Source organism: Pecten maximus, chromosome 5 (assembly GCF_902652985.1).
Source record: "Pecten maximus chromosome 5, xPecMax1.1, whole genome shotgun sequence".
Lineage (NCBI taxonomy): Eukaryota > Metazoa > Mollusca > Bivalvia > Pectinida > Pectinidae > Pecten > Pecten maximus.
This window is the reverse complement of record NC_047019.1, coordinates 11,894,118-11,920,185: the sequence shown is the minus strand read 5'-3', so window position 1 is coordinate 11,920,185 and position 26,068 is coordinate 11,894,118. Positions and strand designations below refer to the sequence as shown.

The following is a 26,068-nucleotide window of genomic DNA, read 5'->3' as shown; positions in this document are numbered from 1 at the left end:
AGTACAGGTGAGGGACAGCTGCTGACCTGCACAAATTTCGTCGCTGGTGATCATACAATCTGAAAATAATTTAAAATTCTAAAATTGTCACGTCTTCATTGTTAAAGATGCTACTGTTACTGCTACTGCTACATTAATCACCAACAGGATGCGGTATACTTCTTATGACAAAACTGTATCTCATTAACATCGACTAATGAAAAAAATAACGAAAAATTATGAACGGGGGAAACAAATTACTGTACAGAAAAAATGGTTGCTTTTAGAACTGCATGAAATTAATATTTCAGACAGAGTATGATAGAATTTCTTTGGGATATACAATCTTTTTAAAATTATTCATTCAATTTAAGATTTAAAAAAAAATAAATTTGGGAGAAGTTAATGTAGACTTTTGTAGGATATGTGGTATTATAGGGTAATTATATAACTTTTGGTATATATATATGTGTACAGCCTATTCTTGTTTTCAGTCAGTCAATATTTATATTCTTTGTCAGGGATATATCGATCATGAGTGCCTTAATGTTAGAAAATAATCAGTTTATATTTTTTCCCTGAGAAGTTGATGGTATTAGATTATAGGCATAAATAATAATTACGTCATATTTTAGATGTGTTACTAAATTGACATTCTGTGTGGTTTATCTTTCTTTCTTTTTTTCCTTTTTTTAAAAGTATTTTTAGAAAATACATACTATTAAATTAAAAATGACCAGTTTCGAGAAGCTTCAAACCCAGTGAATGGCGGAAAATTATGACCTATGAAAGTTTTAAAAGAGGTGTTTTTAAAATGATCAAGATTCATGATAAAACAATTGCACAATTGAATCTATAACAGTTGAGCTGAAAATTGTTCCTATTTTGTCAAATATCTTTTTAGAGGGAAACATTAGATTTATACGCTTCTTATCATATATTCTCAAAACTCTTCTAAAGAGGCTGAATACAGATAGTCTATCAACTCATCTGTCTGACCCAGCATGGATCCACTTACGGTGCTGGGGTAGCCACATCAGGAGAACAGACAGAAGTACAGTCCACCTGCAAGGCCACACAAACATATTTTCCTGTTTAATTTTCACAAAATCCATCACTTTTTGTTAGGTTTCTTTCATGATGTGGTCCTTGTTGTTGTGTAGAGCCATTTCTCTGTACCTTGGTATGTAGATTGGTCACCTTCTTGGGTATATATGTCCCCTCTGTAGGCTGCCGTCAGTCCAAGTACATCAATGTCAGACACCAGTTATAAATGTCTGTCTAAAACAACGGAGAAAATGGTGGGAAAGTTGGAGAAAAAATATAACCATGCAAAATTACACACCTGTATTTTAAAGAACCTTATTGTCCATACTCTTCAGGAAAATAAACTATTTGTATCATAAGATGGATAATATTCCTCGGGTAAGAAATTGAACCTGTATCACAATCCAAATTAAAGACTGAGTATATTACTCATCTTAGAAATACTACCTGTATGTACATGACTATTTTCCTCAGGTAAGAAAAATACCTGCTTCACATTAAGACGAAGTATATTCCTCTAGATTACGTATATATTCCTCAGGTAAGAAAAATACCTGCTTCACAAGACGAAGTATATTCCTCAGGTAAGAAAAATACCTGCATCACAAGACGAAGTATATTCCTCTAGATTACGTATATATTCGTCATTTGTCAGGTAAGAAAGATACCTGTGTCACATGACTAAGTATATTCTTTAGGTAAGCGTAAAATCATTTACCTCAAGCTAAGAAACCTTGAGACAAGCCATTGGCTTATATACACAGTGGTATAACAATGAGCAGATCATTTATAGATTTGATGAAGCAATTATTTTGTGGGCGAGCCTTAATCAATTACGGAGTACAGTGCAATGACCAGATGTTACCTCCCTTGGCAAACACAGACACCAGCCCAGCTGTTACCGCTCTTTTGTAACTCTACCTTGAATACCAAGTGGAGGTGTATACCAGAGATAGGCTGTGACAAAAATATTGATGAGATGGATTAACAACACACTAAACATGCTTTTTTCATCAGCTGTGTTAGTATTGAGTACTGTTTTGCTCTACATGTATGTAGGAACTGATTTAACTAATTAAAGGTCACAGTCACCTCCCAAGCAACTCAGATTAGATAGACCAACTTAAATTTAAGATTGTCTTTATCCCTACTTAGATTTTACGTAATGCTGGGTTCTGAAAAATGTAATTGCGTAGAATATACCGGTAGATGAAAGTTCAAGTCTGGTTTATATCGTTGAGATGCGATAACATGCAAATGAGGCTCCCATTTAAGGCTCTCCAATCCCATAATGCAGTGCAAAAGCTGATGATCTTTGACCTGTATGAAAGTGGTAGAATTTCAGAAAGCGGAAATGGGGTCTTTGGCAGAAATAATGAATATGACTTTGACACTGACTATATACATTAAGATAATTGTGGGAATGGTCATCAAACAAGAAATAAAGAAAGCTGCAGCTTTACCTGATACTTCACATAGTCTATACATGGTACAGGTGTGTAGGATACTTTTTAATTTGTTGAATTTTGATATATTATTTTAAAAATTCAATTTGTAATGTCAATAAAACTTTTTTTTTAGACTTTTTATATATTTATAGATTAGACATGACATAATGTATATATTTACAGACACACATATACAACACATTCATTATCATACCACACATACAGACACACACATACAACACATTCATTATCATACCACACATACAGACACACACATACAACACATTCATCCACATTCATGCTACATCTACTTGTAAATATAAATGGTATCCATCCAATATTTGATTTTATTAGAATATTTTTCAATTACAGTACATTTTATTCATAAGCAGTCAATATTTATTATAATGTTAATTGTGAATATCACTGATATTACCACCTACAAATATGATGTGATACTCTCAGTCATAAATTTCCAGTGATTTTTCCATTAATACATTTATAGATATTTGTTCAATGAAATGAAATCCTGAGTCTATTACATGTAAACATATCAATATAAACAACCTTATTTACATGTAGGGACAAGTAGTCATTTCTGGGTGTAGATTCTAGGGACAAAAACGAGGAACACAAGGGCAAATGAGGTTAAGTATGTCAATGAAACAAAGTCCACTTAAATCCACTTACAATACAGGTTGGTTAATAAAATCCATCTGTTAGTTTAGCAATCTGTGTGATGAACCTACTGAAATGTGGCAGATACGATGTCTTTGTTAATTGCTTGATGTCATTAATTTTTATTTTGAGTAATCTGTTTCGTTTAACTCTAAATGTTTTTTATTAATTTGATAAATAATTTGATTAATTAAGAATATATAATTAGCGAAGTGGGTAGTTATTTACAAATAAAGTACACTGTAATAAATAGGGAAACCTGACTTTACTGACCACTGACTTTACCAACATCCGTCACATTTGACAATTCCAACTGAACGATGACATGCTCCGCTGTCATTGCTGACACTGACTTAACTGACACTCACTTTACCAACACTGCCATTATCGACACTGATTTTACCTACACCGACATTACAGACACTTACTTTACCAACACTGACTTTACCAACACTGACATTACCTACACTGACATTACCTACACTGACTTTACCCACACTGACTTTACCCACACTAACTTTACCTACACTGACATTACAGACACCTACTTTACCAACACTAACTTTACCTACACTGACATTACCTACACTGACATTACCTACACTGACTTTACCAACACTAACTTTACCTACACTGACATTACCGACCACTGACATTACTGACACTGACTTTACCTACACTGACATTACCTACACTGACTTTACCGACACTGACATTACCTACACTGACTTTACCTACACTGACATTACCGACACTGACATTACTGACACTGACTTTACCTACACTGACATTACTGACACTGACTTTACCTACACTGACTTTACCGACACTGACTTTACCGACACTGACATTACTGACACTGACTTTACTGACACTGACTTTACCTACACTGACTTTACCGACACTGACATTACCGACACTGACATTACTGACACTGACTTTACCTACACTGACTTTACCGACACTGACATTACCGACACTGACATTACTGACACTGACTTTACCTACACTGACTTTACCGACACTGACTTTACCGACACTGACATTACCTACACTGACTTTACCTACACTGACTTTACTGACACTGACTTTACCTACACTGACTTTACCGACACTGACTACCACCGACTTTACCGACACTGACATTACCACACTGACTTTACCGACACTGACTTTACCGACACTGACTTTACCGACACTGACATTACCGACACTGACTTTACCTACACTGACTTTACCTACACTGACTTTACCTACACTGACTTTACCGACACTGACATTACCGACACTGACTTTACTGACACTGACTTTACCGACACTGACTTTACCGACACTGACTTTACCGACACTGACATTACCTACACTGACTTACCAACACTGACTTTACCGACACTGACTTACCGACACTGACATTCTACACTGACTTACCACACTGACTTTACCGACACTGACATTACCGACACTGACATTACTGACACTGACTTTACCGACACTGACACCGTACACTGACATTACGACACTGACTTTACACACTGACTTACTACACTGACTTTACCAGACACATGCTACCACTGACTTACTACACTGACTTACACTGACTTACCACACTGACATTTACCTACACTGACTTTACCTACTGACATTACGACCTGACATACCTGACCACTGACTCTACACTGACTACCCTGACTTTACCGACACTGACTTTACCCACTCGACTTACCTACTGACTTCCCACACTACTACCACACTGACTTTACCCACACTGACTTTACCGACACTGACATTACCTACACTGACTTTACCGACACTGACATTACCTACACTGACTTTACCGACACTGACATTACCTACACTGACTTTACTGACACTGACTTTACCGACACTGACATTACCTACACTGACTTTACCGACACTGACTTTACCGACACTGACATTACCTACACTGACTTTACCTACACTGACATTACCTACACTGACTTTACCTACACTGACTTTACCGACACTGACTTTACCTACACTGACATTACCTACACTGACTTTACCTACACTGACTTTACCGACACTGACTTTACCGACACTAACTTTACCGACACTTACATAACTGACACTGACTTTACCGACACTTACATAACTGACACTGACTTTACCGACACTGACATTACAGACACTAACTTTATCAACACTGAAATTACCTACACTTACATAACTGACACTGACTTTACCGACACTGACATTACTGACACTGACTTTACCGACACTGACTTTACCGACACTGACTTTACCTACGCTGACATTACCTACACTGACATAACCTACACTGACTTTACTGACACTGACATTACCAGCACTTACTTTACCTACACAGACATAACAGACACTGACTTTACCAACACTGACTTTACCGACACTGACTTTACCAACACTGACTTTACCGACACCGACTTTACCTACATTGACATTACCGACACTGACTTTACCGACACTGACTTTACCAACACTGACTTTACCTACATTGACATTACCGACCACCGACTTTACTGACACTGACTTTACCGACACTGACTTCACCGACCACCGACTTTACCGACACTGACTTTACCGACACTGACATTACAGACACTGACATAACCGACACTGACTTTACTTACACTGACTTTACCGACACCGACTTTACAGACACTGACTTTACCGACACTGACTTTACCAACACCGACTTTACCTACACTGACTTTACCGACACTGACTTTACTTACACTGACTTTACCGACACTGACATTACCTACACTGACTTTACCGAAACTGACTTTACCGACACTGACATTACCTACACTGACTTTACCGACACTGACTTTACCTATACTGACTTTACCGAAACTGACTTTACCTATACTGACTTTACCAAAACTGACTTTACCGACACTGACTTTACCGACACTGACATTATTGACATTGACATTACCGACACTGACCTACACCGACTTTACCGACATTGCCTTTACCGACACACAGTCATATCTGACAAATTGACTCCATTCAAAAGTGTAAAGTCAAGTTTCACTCTCTACCCACATCGATTATAACCTTTTGCATCTAAGTCACACTTGACCTTGACAAATTGAGGTCAGCTTTTTGACAAGCTCCATGTGATTGTGTAATGTTGGATTACCATCCCCTCCATCATAATCTCGTGAGAAAAAATACAGTGAATCATTGATGTGTAAGAAGGCAAATTTTGTGCCCCATAGGAAGTTACATACACTAGCTGTCGTCATTTATATATATATATATATATATGACGTACATTACATGGATTAGGATTAAGAGCATGCAGCCTAAAATACATAAAAGAGGATGTCTTTAAAACAATAATCTTCACCATTATATACTACACAGAAAAATACCAGATCTACATTTTAAACATCTCATAACGGATCTCACGTCATTATGCAATTATGGACATATAATATAGCTACATATGACCAGTGATTATATATAGGTCAATGTATATATACTCTATAGTACTTATATGATGTCACGCTCCGGTATCTTAGTCACAGTGGTGCAAATTAAGACTGGTTAGCTTAACCACTTTAGATTAACACAAATGTTTCAATTTATGTTAAAGATATTTTACATAATTTAAAACAAATTATAACTAATGAAAATTTCCATCTATTATGACAAACTTGCAATAAACTTTTGCCCAATATTTCTCAGAAATTTTGTTTTTGAAAGTTTGTGTTTATGTTTAATGAAAGCTTAAATAGTCTCAACTGAACGGCCATAACTTGTACCCAAATATTGTAAGCCTATCTAAAGTTAACTTAAAAGAATTCAAATTATGTTTTTTTTTTTTTTTTTTTTTTTAAATATTTCTTTTTCTCAAATCGTTGTTTATATATATATATACAAACATATGACCATGAATACACTATGAAAACCGTATGAAAACATTGTCTCTCGTGTAAATCACCTGATTAATCGGGTCATATTAATACGCCATCGACAGTAAGACCGGAAGAGTAGCTTCCCTTGGATCGATAACGTTGGTACGAGATAAGTGTTAAAAATATTGAGAGAGCATATAAATTTTAATTAATTATACCATAACTCAAGAATTAAATTAAACAAAAAAGACCGGAAAATGCGGAACGACATTAAAACAATGGCGTGGTGCATAGGCGGGATCTCCCGGCTGTTCTAATAATTTGGCATTTCGTCGTATTCATGACAAATTTTTCTTTTTAAAAGAATTTCTCGTTTTCTCGACATAAATTTTTTAAATCAAGGTTATGTAAATATATGAATTGAATAGATTTTTTTAAATTTTCATTGCGGCTATGAATACTAGTAGCTAGCTACATATCCTCCGAGGCGCGCGGTAGCTAGCTACTGGTATTCATAGCCACAATGAAAATTAAAAAAATCTATTCAATCCATATAGGGACCAAATTGGACTTTATGGAATGAAAAATAAACAGTTGGAAAACTTAGAATGAATTGAATCTCGATCTTCATAAAATTTTGTTGAAATGTTTATGAAGTAAAATCATCTTTTAGCTGAAATAATAATTATTCTGAAAAGTGTCATCTATAAATAGATACTCTTGATTGACACTTTAGTCAGCCTGAAACAACCCTGGTAATGAAAGAATACACCACCTAGCTTTCAATATTAATGAAAGGTAATTATGCTGAAATTATTTTGTTGCTTATGAAGTCATTCTGATGATTCTGAAATTATTCTGATGACACTGAAGTGATTTTGTTAATGCTGAAGTGATTATATTGATTCTGCGGTGATTGTCTCCAGTCTTTAATGATTTTGCTGATGTTGAAGTGATTTTGTTCATGCTATAAAGCGATTCTGTTGATTCTATATGGTGATTCTGTTGATTTTGAGAAGATTTTTTGAAATGTTTTGTTGTTGCTGCTGATTTTGTTAATTGTGTTGATTCTAAAGTGATTGTGTTGATTCTAAAGTGATTTTGTTGATTCTAAAGTGATTTTGTTGATTCTAAAGTGATTGTGTTGATTCTTAAAAGTGATTTTTTTGGTACTGCAGTGATTTGGTTGATTCTAAAGTGATTTTGTTGGTACTGCAGTGATTTTGTTGGTTATAAAATGATTTTTTTGGTGCTGAAATGATTATGTTGATTCTGAAATGATTTATTGATTTTATCTAGATGCTGAAGTGATTATGTTGATTCTGAAATGATTTATTGATTTTATCTAGATGCTGAAGTGATTTGTTGATGCTGAAGTGCTACTAAGAAGTCATTTGGCTGATGATTATGTTGTTGCGGATGTATAACTTTGATGTTTTGATTTTATTATTTACAGTTACTATAACCTAGACGATACAGACTATGACAGCATTAACAAGTTCCTGTCCGGCCTGGTGGAGAAGGCTCTGTTTGAGCTGGAGTCTTCTTATTGTTTGGAGATTGGCGAGGTACGTTACTTATTTAAACAGCTAGCTATAGTTCCCTCACAAAATGTAGAGTTCTTATATAAAAATGAAATATTTGTTGTTTATTCAGAAAGTGACTGACAGAAGATTTTTTTTTCATTTCATGATAATATAATTAATTTTTCTTTGTTTTCATGGTAAATGCTCAAATGTGATTGGTTGAAAAATTCTTTTCATTCTTCTATGAAAGAAATTCCGAGAATGGCGCGAAAAATGTGACGTCACAATACGACAATTGACGTTGCGTATTGATTTGAGAAAAATAATAATTAATAAATAATAATAATTTTCATTAATTGGCCAAGACCTCGTGTCCTGCTATTACTCTCATGGACGTCAATTATCACACATTTATGCCAGTTTTAGCAACTGATGGACTAATATCCCTTGCTTTTAAACCTCAAATAAGCCCCCTCCATCATGTAAAAGTTTAGTACCATTTTAATCCTCTAATATCTCTTTCCTAAGTGTAAAAAATGAAGTGCTATATTTATCCTCAAATAAGCCCCCTTCCTAGTGTGTAAGTTCAGTACTGTATTAATAAGCCCCCTCCCTAGTGTAAAAGTTCAGTACTGTATTAATAAGCCCCCTCCCTAATGTAAAAGTTCAGTACTGTATTAATAAGCCCCCTCCCTAGTGTAAAAGTTCAGTACTGTATTAATAAGCCCCCTCCCTAGTGTCAAAGTTCAGTACTGTATTAATAAGCCCCCCTCCCTAGTGTAAAAGTTCAGTACTGTAATAATAAGCCCCCTCCCTAGTGTAAAGGTTCAGTACTGTATTAATAAGCCCCCTCCCTAGTGTAAAAGTTGAGTACTGTATTAATAAGCCCTTTCCCTAGTGTATAAGTTCAGTACTGTATTAATAAGCCCCCTCCCTAGTGTAAAAGTTGAGTACTGTATTAATAAGCCCCCTCCCTAGTGTAAAAGTTCAGTACTGTATTAATAAGCCCCCTCCCTAGTGTCAAAGTTCAGTACTGTATTAATAAGCCCTTTCCCTAGTGTATAAGTTCAGTACTGTATTAATAAGCCTCCCTCCCTAGTGTAAAAGTTTTGTACTGTATTAATAAGCCCCCTCCCTATTGTATAAGTTCAGTACTGTATTAATAAGCCCCCTCCCTAGTGTGTAAGTTCAGTACTGTATTAATAAGCCCCCTCCCTAGTGTAAAAGTTCAGTACTGTATTAATAAGCCCCCTCCCTAGTGTAAAAGTTCAGTACTGTATTAATAAGCCCCCTCCCTAGTGTAAAAGTTCAGTACTGTATTAATAAGCCCCCTCCCTAGTGTAAAAGTTCTGTACTGTATTAATAACCCCCTTTCCCTAGTGTATAAGTTCAGTACTGTATTAATAACTCCTTTCCCTAGTGTATAAGTTCAGTTCTGTATTAATAAGCCCCCTCCCTAGTGTAAAAGTTCAGTACTGTATTAATAAGCCCCCTCCCTAGTGTAAAAGTGCTGTACTGTATTAATAACCCCTTTCCCTAGTGTATAAGTTCAGTACTGTATTAATAACCCCTTTCCCTAGTGTATAAGTTCAGTACTGTATTAATAAGCCCCCTCCCTAGTGTAAAAGTTGAGTACTGTATTAATAAGCCCCCTCCCTAGTGTCAAAGTTCAGTACTGTATTAATAAGCCCTTTCCCTAGTGTATAAGTTCAGTACTGTATTAATAAGCCTCCCTCCCTAGTGTAAAAGTTTTGTACTGTATTAATAAGCCCCCTCCCTATTGTAAAAGTTCAGTACTGTATTAATAAGCCCCCTCCCTAGTGTGTAAGTTCAGTACTGTATTAATAAGCCCCCTCCCTAGTGTAAAAGTTCAGTACTGTATTAATAAGCCCCCTCCCTAGTGTAAAAGTTCAGTACTGTATTAATAAGCCCCCTCCCTAGTGTAAAGTTCAGTACTGTATTAATAAGCCCCCTCCCTAGTGTAAAAGTTCAGTACTGTATTAATAAGCCCCCTCCCTAGTGTAAAAGTTCAGTACTGTATTAATAAGCCCCCCTCCCTAGTGTAAAAGTTCAGTACTGTAATAATAAGCCCCCTCCCTAGTGTAAAGGTTCAGTACTGTATTAATAAGCCCCCTCCCTAGTGTAAAAGTTCAGTACTGTATTAATAACCCCTTTCCCTAGTGTATAAGTTCAGTACTGTATTAATAAGCCCCCTCCCTAGTGTAAAAGTTGAGTACTGTATTAATAAGCCCCCTCCCTAGTGTAAAAGTTCAGTACTGTATTAATAAGCCCCCTCCCTAGTGTAAAAGTTCTGTACTGTATTAATAACCCCCTTTCCCTAGTGTATAAGTTCAGTACTGTATTAATAACTCCTTTCCCTAGTGTATAAGTTCAGTTCTGTATTAATAAGCCCCCTCCCTAGTGTAAAAGTTCAGTACTGTATTAATAAGCCCCCTCCCTAGTGTAAAAGTGCTGTACTGTATTAATAACCCCTTTCCCTAGTGTATAAGTTCAGTACTGTATTAATAACCCCTTTCCCTAGTGTATAAGTTCAGTACTGTATTAATAAGCCCCCTCCCTAGTGTAAAAGTTGAGTACTGTATTAATAAGCCCCCTCCCTAGTGTAAAAGTTGAGTACTGTATTAATAAGCCCCCTCCCTAGTGTAAAAGTTCAGTACTGTATTAATAAGCCCCCTCCCTAGTGTCAAAGTTCAGTACTGTATTAATAAGCCCCCCTCCCTAGTGTAAAAGTTCAGTACTGTAATAATAAGCCCCCTCCCTAGTGTAAAGGTTCAGTACTGTATTAATAAGCCCCCTCCCTAGTGTAAAAGTTGAGTACTGTATTAATAAGCCCTTTCCCTAGTGTATAAGTTCAGTACTGTATTAATAAGCCCCCTCCCTAGTGTAAAAGTTGAGTACTGTATTAATAAGCCCCCTCCCTAGTGTAAAAGTTCAGTACTGTATTAATAAGCCCCCTCCCTAGTGTCAAAGTTCAGTACTGTATTAATAAGCCCTTTCCCTAGTGTATAAGTTCAGTACTGTATTAATAAGCCTCCCTCCCTCGTGTAAAAGTTTTGTACTGTATTAATAAGCCCCCTCCCTATTGTAAAAGTTCAGTACTGTATTAATAAGCCCCCTCCCTAGTGTGTAAGTTCAGTACTGTATTAATAAGCCCCCTCCCTAGTGTAAAAGTTCAGTACTGTATTAATAAGCCCCCTCCCTAGTGTAAAAGTTCAGTACTGTATTAATAAGCCCCCTCCCTAGTGTAAAAGTTCAGTACTGTATTAATAAGCCCCCCTCCCTAGTGTCAAAGTTCAGTACTGTATTAATAAGCCCCCCTCCCTAGTGTAAAAGTTCAGTACTGTAATAATAAGCCCCCTCCCTAGTGTAAAGGTTCAGTACTGTATTAATAAGCCCCCTCCCTAGTGTAAAAGTTCAGTACTGTATTAATAACCCCTTTCCCTAGTGTATAAGTTCAGTACTGTATTAATAAGCCCCCTCCCTAGTGTAAAAGTTGAGTACTGTATTAATAAGCCCCCTCCCTAGTGTAAAAGTTCAGTACTGTATTAATAAGCCCCCTCCCTAGTGTAAAAGTTCTGTACTGTATTAATAACCCCCTTTCCCTAGTGTATAAGTTCAGTACTGTATTAATAACCCCTTTCCCTAGTGTATAAGTTCAGTACTGTATTAATAAGCCCCCTCCCTAGTGTAAAAGTTCAGTACTGTATTAATAAGCCCCCTCCCTAGTGTAAAAGTGCTGTACTGTATTAATAACCCCTTTCCCTAGTGTATAAGTTCAGTACTGTATTAATAACCCCTTTCCCTAGTGTATAAGTTCAGTACTGTATTAATAAGCCCCCTCCCTAGTGTAAAAGTTGAGTACTGTATTAATAAGCCCCCTCCCTAGTGTAAAAGTTGAGTACTGTATTAATAAGCCCCCTCCCTAGTGTAAAAGTTCATTACTGTATTAATAAGCCCCCTCACTAGTGTAAAAGTTCAGTACTGAATTAATAAGCCCCCTACCCTAGTGTAAAAGTTCAGTACTGTATTAATAAGCCCCCTCCCTAGTGTAAAAATTGAGTACTGTATTAATAAGCCCCTTCCCTAGTGTAAAAGTTCAGTACTGTATTAATAAGCCCCCTCCCTAGTGTATAAGTTCAGTACTGTATTAATAAGCCCCCTCCCTAGTGTAAAAGTTCAGTACTGTAATAATAAGCCCCCTCCCTAGTGTAAAGGTTCAGTACTGTATTAATAAGCCCCCTCCCTAGTGTAAAAGTCATGTACTGTATTAATAAGCCCCCTCCCTAGTGTAAAAGTTCAGTACTGTATTAATAACCCCTTTCCCTAGTGTATAAGTTCAGTACTGTATTAATAAGCCCCCTCCCTAGTGTAAAAGTTGAGTACTGTATTAATAAGCCCCCTCCCTAATGTAAAAGTTAAGTACTGTATTAATAAGCCCCCTCCCTAGTGTCAAAGTTCAGTACTGTATTAATAAGCCCACTCCCTAGTGTAAAAGTTGAGTACTGTATTAATAAGCCCCCTCCCTAGTGTAAAAGTTCAGTACTGTATTAATAAGCCCCCTCCCTAGTGTAAAAGTTCAGTACTGTATTAATAAGCCCCCTACCCTAGTGTAAAAGTTCAGTACTGTATTAATAAGCCCCCTCCCTAGTGTAAAAGTGCTGTACTGTATTAATAAGCCCCCTTCCTAGTGTAAAAGTTCAGTACTGTATTAATAAGCCCCCTCCCTAGTGTATAAGTTCAGTACTGTATTAATAAGCCCCCTCCCTAGTGTCAAAGTTCAGTACTGTATTAATAAGCCCTTTCCCTAGTGTATAAGTTCAGTACTGTATTAATAAGCCCCCCCCCCTTCCTAGTGTAAAAGTTTAGTACTGTATTAATAAGCCCCCTCCCTAGTGTATAAGTTCAGTACTGTATTAATAAACCCCCCTCCCTAGTGTAAAAGTTCAGTACTGTAATAATAAGCCCCCTCCCTAGTGTAAAAGTTCAGTACTGTATTAATAAGCCCCCTCCCTAGTGTAAAAGTCATGTACTGTATTAATAAGCCCCCTCCCTAGTGTAAAAGTTCAGTTCTGTATTAATAACCCCTTTCCCTAGTGTATAAGTTCAGTACTGTATTAATAAGCCTCCCTCCCTAGTGTAAAAGTTGAGTACTGTATTAATAAGCCCCCTCCCTAGTGTAAAAGTTGAGTACTGTATTAATAAGCCCCCTCCCTAGTGTAAAAGTTCAGTACTGTATTAATAAGCCCCCTCCCTAGTGTAAAAGTTCAGTTCTGTATTAATAACCCCTTTCCCTAGTGTATAAGTTCAGTACTGTATTAATAAGCCCCCTCCCTAGTGTAAAAGTTCAGTACTGTATTAATAAGCCCCCCTCCCTAGTGTAAAAGTTCAGTACTGTATTAATAAGCCCCCTCCCTAGTGTAAAAGTTCAGTTCTGTATTAATAACCCCTTTCCCTAGTGTATAAGTTCAGTACTGTATTAATAAGCCCCCTCCCTAGTGTAAAAGTTGAGTACTGTATTAATAAGCCCCCTCCCTAGTGTAAAAGTTGAGTACTGTATTAATAAGCCCCCTCCCTAGTGTATAAGTTCAGTACTGTATTAATAAGCCCCCTCCCTAGTGTAAAAGTTCAGTACTGTATTAATAAGCCCCCTCCCTAGTGTCAAAGTTCAGTACTGTATTAATAAGCCCCCTCCCTAGTGTATAAGTTCAGTACTGTATTAATAAGCCCCCTCCCTAGTGTGAAAGTTCAGTGCTGTATTAATAACTCCCCCCCCCCCCCCCCCCTTCCTAGTGTAAAAGTTGAGTACTGTATTAATAAGCCCCCTCCCTAGTGTAAAAGTTCAGTACTGTATTAATAACCCCTTTCCCTAGTGTATAAGTTCAGTACTGTATTAATAAGCCCCCTCCCTAGTGTAAAAGTTCAGTACTGTATTAATAAGCCCCCTCCCTAGTGTAAAAGTTCAGTACTGTATTAATAAGCCCCCTCCCTAGTGTAAAAGTTCAGTTCTGTATTAATAACCCCTTTCCCTAGTGTATAAGTTCAGTACTGTATTAATAAGCCCCCTCCCTAGTGTAAAAGTTGAGTACTGTATTAATAAGCCCCCTCCCTAGTGTAAAAGTTGAGTACTGTATTAATAAGCCCCCTCCCTAGTGTATAAGTTCAGTACTGTATTAATAAGCCACCTCCCTAGTGTCAAAGTTCAGTACTGTATTAATAAGCCCCCTCCCTAGTGTATAAGTTCAGTACTGTATTAATAAGCCCCCTCCCTAGTGTAAAAGTTCAGTTCTGTATTAATAACCCCTTTCCGTAGTGTATAAGTTCAGTACTGTATTAATAAGCCCCTCCCTAGTGTAAAAGTTGATTACTGTATTAATAAGCCCCCTCCCTAGTGTAAAAGTTGAGTACTGTATTAATAAGCCCCCTCCCTAGTGTAAAAGTTGAGTACTGTATTAATAAGCCCCCTCCCTAGTGTAAAAGTTCAGTACTGTATTAATAAGCCCCCTACCCTAGTGTAAAAGTTCAGTACTGTATTAATAAGCCCCCTCCCTAGTGTCAAAGTTCAGTACTGTATTAATAAGCCCCCTCCCTAGTGTATAAGTTCAGTACTGTATTAATAAGCCCCCTCCCTAGTGTAAAAGTTCAGTGCTGTATTAATAACTCCCCCCCCCCCCCCCCCCTTCCTAGTGTAAAAGTTTAGGACTGTATTAATAAGCCCCCTCCCTAGTGTATAAGTTCAGTACTGTATTAATAAGCCCCCTCCCTAGTATAAAAGTTCAGTACTGTATTAATAAGCCCCCTCCCTAGTGTATAAGTTTAGAACTGTATTAATAAGCCCCCTCCTAGTGTAAAAGTTCAGTACTGTATTAATAAGCCCCCTCCCTAGTGTATAAGTTCAGTACTGTATTAATAAGCCCCCTACCCTAGTGTAAAAGTTCAGTACTGTATTAATAAGCCCCCTCCTAGTGTAAAAGTTCAGTACTGTATTAATAAGCCCCCTCCCTAGTGTATAAGTTCAGTACTGTATTAATAAGCCCCCTACCCTAGTGTAAAAGTTCAGTACTGTATTAATAAGCCTCCCTCCCTAGTGTATAAGTTTAGTACAGTACTTTTATCCTCAAATAAGTCCTCCCTAATTTAGTTGGAATAAAAATTAATGGTTCTGCAAAATTGAAGAATTTGGCTTATTTGTGTTTATTGACTTGTTTTTGTGGGTAAGTACGGTAAATACAGTAAGTACAGTAAGTTACATTATATAGATTGTATACATCAAAGTAGTACATTTCTATTTTATGACATTTTGATGAATTTCGTTTTACAGGACAACTTGTCCATCATGCCCCAGACTCTGGGCCGTATCTCGTCCTACTACTATCTCAACCACAACTCTGTACGAAAGTTCCGAGACTCTTTGAAGGCTGAGTGCACCATCTACGAACTTGTAGAAATTCTGTCGGTAAGTCTCAAGCTATCAATAAACTTATAAGAAAACTACGGAAAAGTTACACTATTCATAAAGTTATAGAATTACGTGAAATTATAGATTTTTTCCCCCCCCAAAGTCACAGCAGTATACGTTAATTAACTTAAATTCTTTTCGAAATTTAAAGTCATGCAATTGGTAAACTTAAAGAAATTATTGAAGTCACCCTCTATGTAAACTTACAGATATTAATTTCAAAAGAAATGTCACACTATGCAGCCGTGAAATAATATACAAAAAAAAAAACGAAAGTCTTGCTGTTCGTGAACCTCTAGAAATTCTTTAAAAAAAATCATGTCATTTGTTCCTTCTGAAATCAAGTCACATACACCGTGTATCTAAACAATTCATTCCAAAAATCACACCCTCCGTGATCTCATAGAAATTTTCTCTATGATACAGTATAATGAATCGGTGCAGATCATTAATGTATATAATTCAATAATTGATTACATAAAAATAATACAATTGATGTTGTTAAAACAAAAATTGAAAATTTACCCCTGATACACTAGATATCGACAGGTTTTATAAATAAGTATTTCGTGGACAAGATCATGAACATACATACCTGGTTTCCAGCCGAAGTCTCGATGCCGTACTTAGTCCATACTGTGATATCTGCTGTATACCAATCTTTTACATGCAGGCCAATTTTACTTCCAGAGCGCAGAGGAATATGCACAGCTTCCGGTGCGGCACAATGAAGACCAAATTAACAGGTAATACACACGTTGTAGGTGTCAATAAATGTCCTGGCACCTATACTGCCAAACACTAACGAGACAGCTATAGGTAAGATATTGCAGACCCATCAAGGTGTGGTAGGTAATGGTTACAAGAAACTCACTGCCAAATATTAACAATTTACGGGCTTATATATATGCCGAGAAATACATAAACATCACGACTATTGTACTTTCCTTCATTGAAAAGATTTTTATACCAAAATGAAAAAAAAAATACAAATACAAATCAAAATATTAAAAAAAAATTATACCTGGTAAGAGGATATTTCTGATGTGAAATAAACCCCCCATACTCCTCCTGTAGATTTTTCAATAGATAGATACATTGTGTGTACATATATTTATGTCCTTGTACACCACAATTAAAGTCAAGCTGACAATGCCCAGATTTGTTAGCTTCAAGCATTGTTGATTTTCTTTTATTTTCTCAGTATATTTTTAATAAAAAAGATGTTTGTCTGGACTACGTATGTAAAGTTAGAAAAGCATCTTTTCTTTATCATCGAGTACTCTCTACTATCAGTAAGACTGAATGCTGTAGGATCACACAGAGTGTGAACACTGCTATGATATATTGGATGTGTTAAGCTATCCAGTACGATGAGAAACAAAGATTATATGTATTTCTGTGGAGATATTTATTTTTATGTAGTAGTTTTCAGAGATAGCAGCAACACATTTAAGTTGTATCATAAAACAGGTTTTATTACGGGAACATTTAAAACATCATGGGAGGAGAAATACTTAAGACAGTTTTACCAGGTATAGATTTAAAATCTGCCATAGACATCCATGGCGCTTTTTATGATGTATAGTTTTTAAAAAACAAAATATTCAAACTGCTACCAGAACAAAAATTGTAACATGTTGTCGACTTTTGTGATTAAAAAAACAGACATTTGTTATAAGTTAAAAACCAGGTGAAGTTTTCAGAGTCTCTTTTAGGTAAATTACAGTTTAACCCATCTAAACTGGATATGTCATCAGTACTTCAACGTTTTGTCGGTTTGCAGAGGTGTCCAGTTCATAGGAGGTGCTTAAATATTTTGTCGGTTTGTAGAGGTGTCCAGTTTATAGGAGGTGCTTAAAGATTTTGTCGGTTTGTATAGGTTCCAGTTTATAGGAGTTAATTTGTAGATATGGGATTTAGAAGCATTAACTGGTGCTGCAGCATAAAAGTTGAAGACACAAATTAGGGATAATTCTTACTTAAAACAGAAAACAACAATGGCTTTCAGAGTAAACAATATCCTGATTAAAACAGTTTTAAGTGCCTGTGTACTGGAAGAGGGAAAATGATGCAGTCAGATAAAATATTGACAGCGATCTAAATTCACTGTAACACTAGGTAACCAGCAGGAAATGATCTCAGGAGAAGTGGGGGGGGAGGGGGGGGGGGGGGGGGGGAGTGGTTAATGTGTCTCAACACTATATCACTAGCTCTCCACCTCTGAGTTACAAGTTCGTTTGGTACTGATCGTAGGTCAGTGGTTTTTCTCCGGAAACTCCAGCTTTCCTCCACCTCCAAAACCAGCCACGCCCTTAATGGACCCTGGCTGTTAATAGGATGTTAAACAAAATAAACCACCCCAAATCTTAGGGGAAAAAAACTATTTAGATTTAATATAGAAAGTATCATAAAGCCCTCAGTATATGTAAAATGTCTAATAAAACATAGATTTGACAGCTCCATTTCTGTTTAAGGAGAAGCCGGATATTCCTAGTATTGTGTGAAGATCTGATCATATCCTACCACTATGAAACAATAGTCATAATAGTCATTAGGTTGAGGGTATCAGACACTGCACTCCGAGGACACCAAAACCCAAGTCCCCTGTTTAATAAAACATTACTGGACAATATTTTTCTATTGTTCAACCAAAACAATAACTCAGAATTGAATATATAAAGAGTATTGTATTTTGTGTTTAAAGTGAACTGGCAACCAAGGTACCACTTGCGGTGAATCCCCATACCTATGACTCCTCCCACACGAAGACATGTCTCCTTCTCCAGGCCCACTTCGGTCAAATCTCGCTTCCCTCATCTGATTACAACACGGACACAAAGTCTGTCCTGGACCAGGCCATCCGTATACTACAGGTAAGTCTAACTGATTACAACACGGACACAAAGTCTGTCCTGGACCAGGCCATCCGTATACTACAGGTAAGTCACCTTGTCTGATTACAACAAGGACACAAAGTCTGTCCTAGACCAGGCCATCCGTATACTACAGGTAAGTCTCCTTGTCTGATTACAACACAGACACAAAGTCTGTCCTGGACCAGGCCATCCGTATACTACAGGTAAAGCTAACTGATTACAACACGGACACAAAGTCTGTCCTGGACCAGGCCATCCGTATACTACAGGTAAGTCTAACTGCATGATTACAACACGGACATAAAGTCTGTCCTGGACCAGGCCATCCGTATACTACAGGTAAGTCTAACTGCATGATTACAACACGGACATAAAGTCTGTCCTGGACAGGACAGAAAGTCTGTGTAGTTAAATACACCAAGTCTTATACAATATGTATATCTTATGATTTTTAAAGACACTTTAAGATTTCCATCACTGATATAAGTAGGTACAATAGATTGTATTTCTATTTCAGGCCATGCTGGACATCTCTGCTGACCAAGGCTGGTTAGTGACCTCCCTACGCATTACTATCCTCATCCAGATGGTCATTCAAGGTCGATGGTCAACCGACAGTGCTCTCCTGACTCTACAACACATGACACCATACCACCTTAACTGTCTCAGGTACGTACCTGTAACATACCACCTTAACTGTCTCAGGTAAGATATACCTCAGTCACTGTCTCAGGTAAGATATGCCTCAGTCACTGTCTCAGGTAAGAGGTACCTCAGTCACTGTCTCAGGTAAGATATACCTCAGTCACTGTCTCAGGTAAGATATGCCTCAGTCACTGTCTCAGGTAAGAGGTACCTCAGTCACTGTCTCAGGTAAGAGGTAACTCAGTCACTGTCTCAGGTAAGAGGTACCTCAGTCACTGTCTCAGGTAAGAGGTACCTCAGTCACTGTCTCAGCTTAGAGATCGGTGGTAACATACCACCTGAACTGTCTCGGGTAGATCGGCATACCTACAACGTAATGTATTTAGGAAGTGTAATTAATATGATTGTCTGTACTTGAACATGATAGATCTTTAACAATGTATATTAGTCCAAGGGAGACAATTTGAATGAAAACAATTCTGTTGATCCTGACAGACCAAAAGGAGGGGAGGGTGCCAAGAGGAAAGGGGTAGCCCTGCCCAGGGGCCCCATCACATCTCTCCCAGAGCTGTTAGCTGCATGTGATGGACGGTATGAGATGCTTCTTGCCATGTTGGACGGAGAAATGGACAGAATGCAGATCGATCAGGTCAGTCTGATATGCTTCAGTGTGTTTTAATGGAGGTATTTTATTTTCCGGATGATGATGTCTATAAATTTGGTGATGTAATTGAAGGTCTCTAATGCATGACGTCATGAACTTGTCTGAAGTCATGATGTCATAATTGTAGGAATGTGAATCTATAGCTAGTCATGCATTCATAGCTCTATGAAGTGTTATTGATAAAAAAAGTTAACATTTAAAATGTTTTGACACCAAAAAGTACTTATTTGATAAAGTGATGTTTTGAGTATATTACAGATAATATTAAGCATGTTTTTCTTGTTTGCGTATTTTTTGAATACTTTGATTTTAATTAACTCAGTAATGTTTTATTTCTGTCGACCCCTTGTAGATTTATACTGTGATAGGAAAGTTACCTCAGATCCAAGTGAACCTTTCCATAAAGGGTTGGTGGGAAGGAGGTGAAGGACAACACGATATCCGGATCCACAACTCTAAAGATGGTAACAATTAGTTCCAGTAAAAGTATTGCTGGCTTGCTTGATTTTGAGGTCTAAATTAATTTTCAGATTTCTAAAACCAAAGGTCAAGGTCATCATTAGAATAATTGTTATTGATAGAAAAAAAAAATTCCGCACATTAGAGTTTTAAAAAAATTGGGCCGAAAAAAAATATCTTTCAAAATATAGAAAATGAATGACTTTTTATGTAATTGACAGGTGGGCGTCGCCCAGACAGTGACTGGATAAAAGTACATGCCGACCAGGAATACGTGATACACATTGACCTCGTCAGGGTTAACAAGACAAAGGTAAGTACAGATACTGGTAGCAACAGGTATTTTTTCTCAGCATTTTTTTTTTTTTTTTAATGAAATTAGATTTCAGTTTCAACAGTTTTAAGACAGCTGTTATGTAAACCACATGAACTTCACAACAAGAGATTTTTAATAGGAAGTTAAGTACAGAAGTTTGTCTATATAACAGAGTAGGTGGCATTAAGTCATAATTGTGGTCGAGACAAAGGAAATTTATATTATCCTTTCATTGCATCATACAGGAATTCTATTGTCATATCAAGTTTTTGAGGTCATGCAGAAAATTTATCATCTTATCGCGAGGTCATACAGAAATTTGATCGTCTTAGTACAATTAGGTCATAACAATCATAACAGTAAGAGTGACGTCACAATAGATTCTCATTCTCATCTTGAGCCCAATTAGATAGTGCCCCAGGTACTTATGTTTGTAGCCAATGGGATGTCAGTATTCTGTCATGTGATGTACTAATGCCCAACCAAGGTCTTAGTGATCAAGTCATACAGAAATTCTGAGGAATAAATGAGTCATACCGAAATTCTGAGGAATTAATTAGTCATACAGAAATTCTGAGGAATTAATGAGTCATACAGAAATTCTGAGGAATTAATTAGTCATACAGAAATTCTGAGGAATTAATAAGTCATACAGAAATTCTGAGGAATTAATGAGTCATACAGAAATTCTGAGGAATTAATGAGTCATACCGAAATTCTGAGGAATTAATGAGTCATACCAAAATTCTGAGGAATTAATTAGTCATACAGAAATCCTGAGGAATTTATGAGTCATACAGAAATTCTGAGGAATTAATTAGTCATACAGAAATTCTGAGGTCATACTGAGTCACACAGAAATTTAATTATAATGATTTCTACTTAATTGCAGAGAAATGACAGTAAGGCCCAAACGCCAAGATTTCCCAAACCCAAGGACGAGGGCTGGTTCCTTGTGATAGGAGAAATAGAGAACAGGGAGGTCATTGCCCTCAAGCGGACAGGGTATGTTCGTGGACGCTCCCGTCAACAGTTAGCCGTGTACACTCCGGAGACAACAGGACGTGTCATCTATACACTGTATCTAATGAGTGACTCGTACCTCGGCCTTGATCAGCAGTACGATATCTGTCTGGAGGTGATTCCACCTAGTATAGAGTCTCAGGTCAACACAGAATTAGTCGGCGAACTGAACGACTTAGATTTTGATGACAATTGATTCGGTAGTCGACCTATGGTATACCTTTCTTACTGTGATTGGTGCAAATAAATGTCATTGACCAGCGTATCTCTCTAGAGGGGGTCCCATTCAAGACTGAAATTCAGATTTAAGTGGTCATCAAGTCAGACAAGAGATGGATTTGATGAGACAAATAATTAAATCCATTCATTTTAGACTTACAAAGAGCTTTAAGCAATGATATAATTCTATAGATACACATACTGTATCAAAGATCTGTATGACTTTAGAATGGTAGAATGTTCATTGCATCTGGCTTGAGAATTAATATTGGTTTGTGTTACTGAAAGTCTAATGACAAATAGTGAAGCTGTATGTTCCAATGCAGGTTGTGCTGATCGGGAAATCATCATATGGATGTCGATGGTTTGGGAGTTACAGATATACAGGACACTGTAGACAAACGAAAGGCTAACGGTTTACAATGATTGACGATTCATTGTTTATGAACCAGTATTTGCCTATAAAGGCCAGTGTTCTGTGCTTTAAAGCGACCTTTGTAGAAGGTTTTACTATATAACTTGTACCTTTATGCAGCATCTTGGCAATGGCAGGTAAACTGATAATCAGACGAGTATCTATGTGATTTATATGAGCTAGAGTAGATGTCTGGGCAACACATGTACGGAAGGTTATATGCCATTGGTTCTGACGTGCTGGTGTGCTGGCTGTAAGGCGAAAAGACGGCAAGATTACTTGATCCTGTCCCAAATATGGGCACGCAATTTCAGTACATGCTGATCGGCGTAAATTCCTGCCGGTTAGGAAACACCAGCACACCGGCAAACAAGATGGCGATGTGTTCAACTAAAAGATTAGATTAAGAGAAGTTATAGAATTTCAACTTAATTGTTTTGAGCCTGTCAGGCTATTTTAGTCATATATATTGCAAATAAGTTGATTTTGAATGTTCTGCAGTGTTCAATATTTACAGTGCTTTAGAAATATGTTTATTCATATATAAATAGAAGAAAATAATTAAAATAAACATGTTTTGGTCTATGTCAGCCATATTGCAACTGAGCCGCTTTGCTTGAATATATGTGCCAGTGGCAAGCTCAAAATTGGCAAACGGCACAAACAGCAAGCTAGAATCAAGTTCACCCATAAACTTTGTACAAATATTGATATTACAATGATAAATTATATTAATTTTACAGAAAAAAATGTAAAAAGGTTTCAGTTGTGAAGGTTGTAATTTTAGTTGATTAGAAAATATTTCTGAAAAATAAAGTTGTACATTAATTGGGAGAGATGAATAAAAATTGTCTACTTCACTTCTATGAAGATTCAAAGTCTTTTCACATTGCTCTATTAAACTTATAGATATTTGTTTCCTAGCTATTATAAACTCTGTGATAAGATCATGTTGGAATAACTGAAAATATGTTTTTATATGTTACCAATGTAAAATGGAAAACTATAAATCAATCTTGCTGTTCTAAAAACAAGAATTTTCAAAATATTCAAATTGCAATTTATACTGTATCTAGTTACAGATAGAATAATTTTTAGTCAGGGACTGATGATTGAAGTGGACTTGTTGGAACATATTTATTTATGTTATATTTATGTGATTGGCTCTGATTCAGAAGTGGTATCAGTTTCTAAGCTGTTGTTAGTGATAGCAAATTGTATTGGCATCCACCATTGTTTTTTATCAATGACTTGTTGAAATTCTATCATAGTGTTGTTTGTCTTTGGGATTTGCAGGTCAACTTGAAATTTTATTCTCGGATAATAGGCCTATATATCTAAATTTCATGATTATGATTAAAATTCTTTTATTATCAAATAAAAATGGTACGTGTAAATCAAAACAATGTAGTTCACACGTAATTAAATATTGATGGTATAGATATGATTCGTGGTATTAATTGTCTACTTGATCAGTCAGAAGACCTGCAGCAGTGCTAGCCCTCAGCTTCTGTGTTATGGAATAATAAAAACAAGTACAATACAATTTAAACGGCTATATCTTTTTTGCTGCATCTTCTATCATATTTGGAAAGTTTTTTATTCATAAAATACATCAATATACAGTACTGTTTTTTTCTGTATTTAAAAAAAACAACTTTCTTAACTATAAACATTCTTGGTACAAAATATGTTAAGAATCCTTTTTCATTCTTTGTTATTGCAAATGTTTTTGTGGAGTATTTGTTATAAAATCATAGATAATAATACAGGTGTAGTAGAGACACATTAGTCCTGATTCCAGGGGTAGAAGTATTGTTTGGATTACAGGTACATGTAGGTCAGTAAATGAATGGTCTAGCTGTTAACCAATCTTTTACCTTATTTCAGAGATAATTGCTATTTGATCATGACCTTGTATGGTTCAGAGGTAATCGATATTTGACCTTGTCGTATGGTTCAGAGGTAATCGATATTTGACCTTGTCGTATGGTTCAGAGGTAATCGATATTTGACCTTGTCGTATGGTTCAGAGGTAATCGATATTTGACCTTGTCGTATGGTTCAGAGGTAATCGATATTTGACCTTGTCGTATGGTTCAGAGGTAATCAATATTCAACCTTGTCGTATGGTTCAGAGGTAATCAATATTCAACCTTGTTGTATGGTTCAGATGTAATCGATATTTGACCTTGTCGTACATGTAAAGTTAAGAGGTAATTGATATTTGACCTTGTCATATGGTTCAGAGATAATGGATATTTGACCTTGTCATATGGTTTAGAGAAAATTGATATTTGATCTTGTCATATGGTTTAGAGATAATTTATATTTGATCATGACTTTGTCGTATGTTTCAGAGATAATTGATATTTGACCTTGTCATATGGTTCAGAGATAACTGACCTTGTCGTATGGTTCAGAGATTATTGATATTTGATTATGACCTTGTCCTATGGTTCAGAGGTAATTGAAATTTTACCATGTCGTATGGTTTGGATGAAATTAATATGTTCATAGTAAGCATATTTTTAATATTAAGTGCTTTCTGAGAAAGGTGATGTATGTTTGTGAAGCTTAATAGTGTGTATGTACCATACGAGGCAATAAAGTCGCAACCAAATTCAGAAATCTTTGTTAATGTCATTTTTTGTTATCAGGCACTACCACCTTGACAATATTTCTGCTCCAACAAAATCATTTATCATTTTATGATTGTTAAATCCAGGCTGCCTAATAGAGTATGTTATTTACCAATACACATGCATGCCATTTCAGCATGAAGCAGGCATTTAAAAAATCATGACAGTTTGAATGTATCTTTTATAAATTCTTCTGCAATGATCATACCCTCAGAATGAAAAGATAGAAAGGAAAAATGTTGGAATCCATAAAGATATAGAATTTATAGAAATTATCCTTTACATTGCTGTTAGAAAGAATTTGGTCAATACTTACCATGATAACAAATGTATGAAAATTTGTTTTACACAAATGTACTGTCTTGTCGACAAAAAAATGAATTGATCACAGAAGCAAATGTTAAAGAAAAATGTACCAGGTTTTTAAACTCAATTAATTACACTTCAAAGAGAGACAACCACAGAATGCTCCAACACAATTGTTTCATGAGGAAACTGTATACCCAAAAGATCAGGAAAATGTGTTCTGGATGCATCAATCTACAGTTGACATCACAAAGCAAGGACCCTTATCGATTCTAATCTTAGGACACATATTGTCTTTCATAGTTCTTCTCTTAAGCAAGATGACATATCTGACAGTCACCTATAGACTGACTTCTAGGAGGTGTCTGGACTCCCACCTTATAGAGAGAATTGAGATCCCCACCATCCTCTGTACCATGATAAAAACACCATACTCCATATCGCAAATATGTCCC

At 36.4% G+C, this 26,068-nt stretch overlaps 1 protein-coding gene across 1 annotated transcript in view; it reads left to right on the top strand.

Moving 5' to 3' along the window:
• LOC117327166 (activating signal cointegrator 1 complex subunit 3-like) overlaps positions 1 to 25,296 on the top strand; it is a 268,184-nt gene extending 242,888 nt beyond the window's left edge. Inside the window, 9 exon segments of the mRNA XM_033884019.1 lie at positions 8,499 to 8,610; positions 15,908 to 16,042; positions 16,736 to 16,791; positions 18,753 to 18,921; positions 19,442 to 19,593; positions 20,065 to 20,218; positions 20,586 to 20,697; positions 20,914 to 21,005; positions 21,901 to 25,296. Coding sequence (XP_033739910.1) covers positions 8,499 to 8,610; positions 15,908 to 16,042; positions 16,736 to 16,791; positions 18,753 to 18,921; positions 19,442 to 19,593; positions 20,065 to 20,218; positions 20,586 to 20,697; positions 20,914 to 21,005; positions 21,901 to 22,227 — 1,309 coding nt within the window. The 3' untranslated portion in view covers positions 22,228 to 25,296.
• Positions 25,297 to 26,068: the final 772 nt, after the last annotated feature.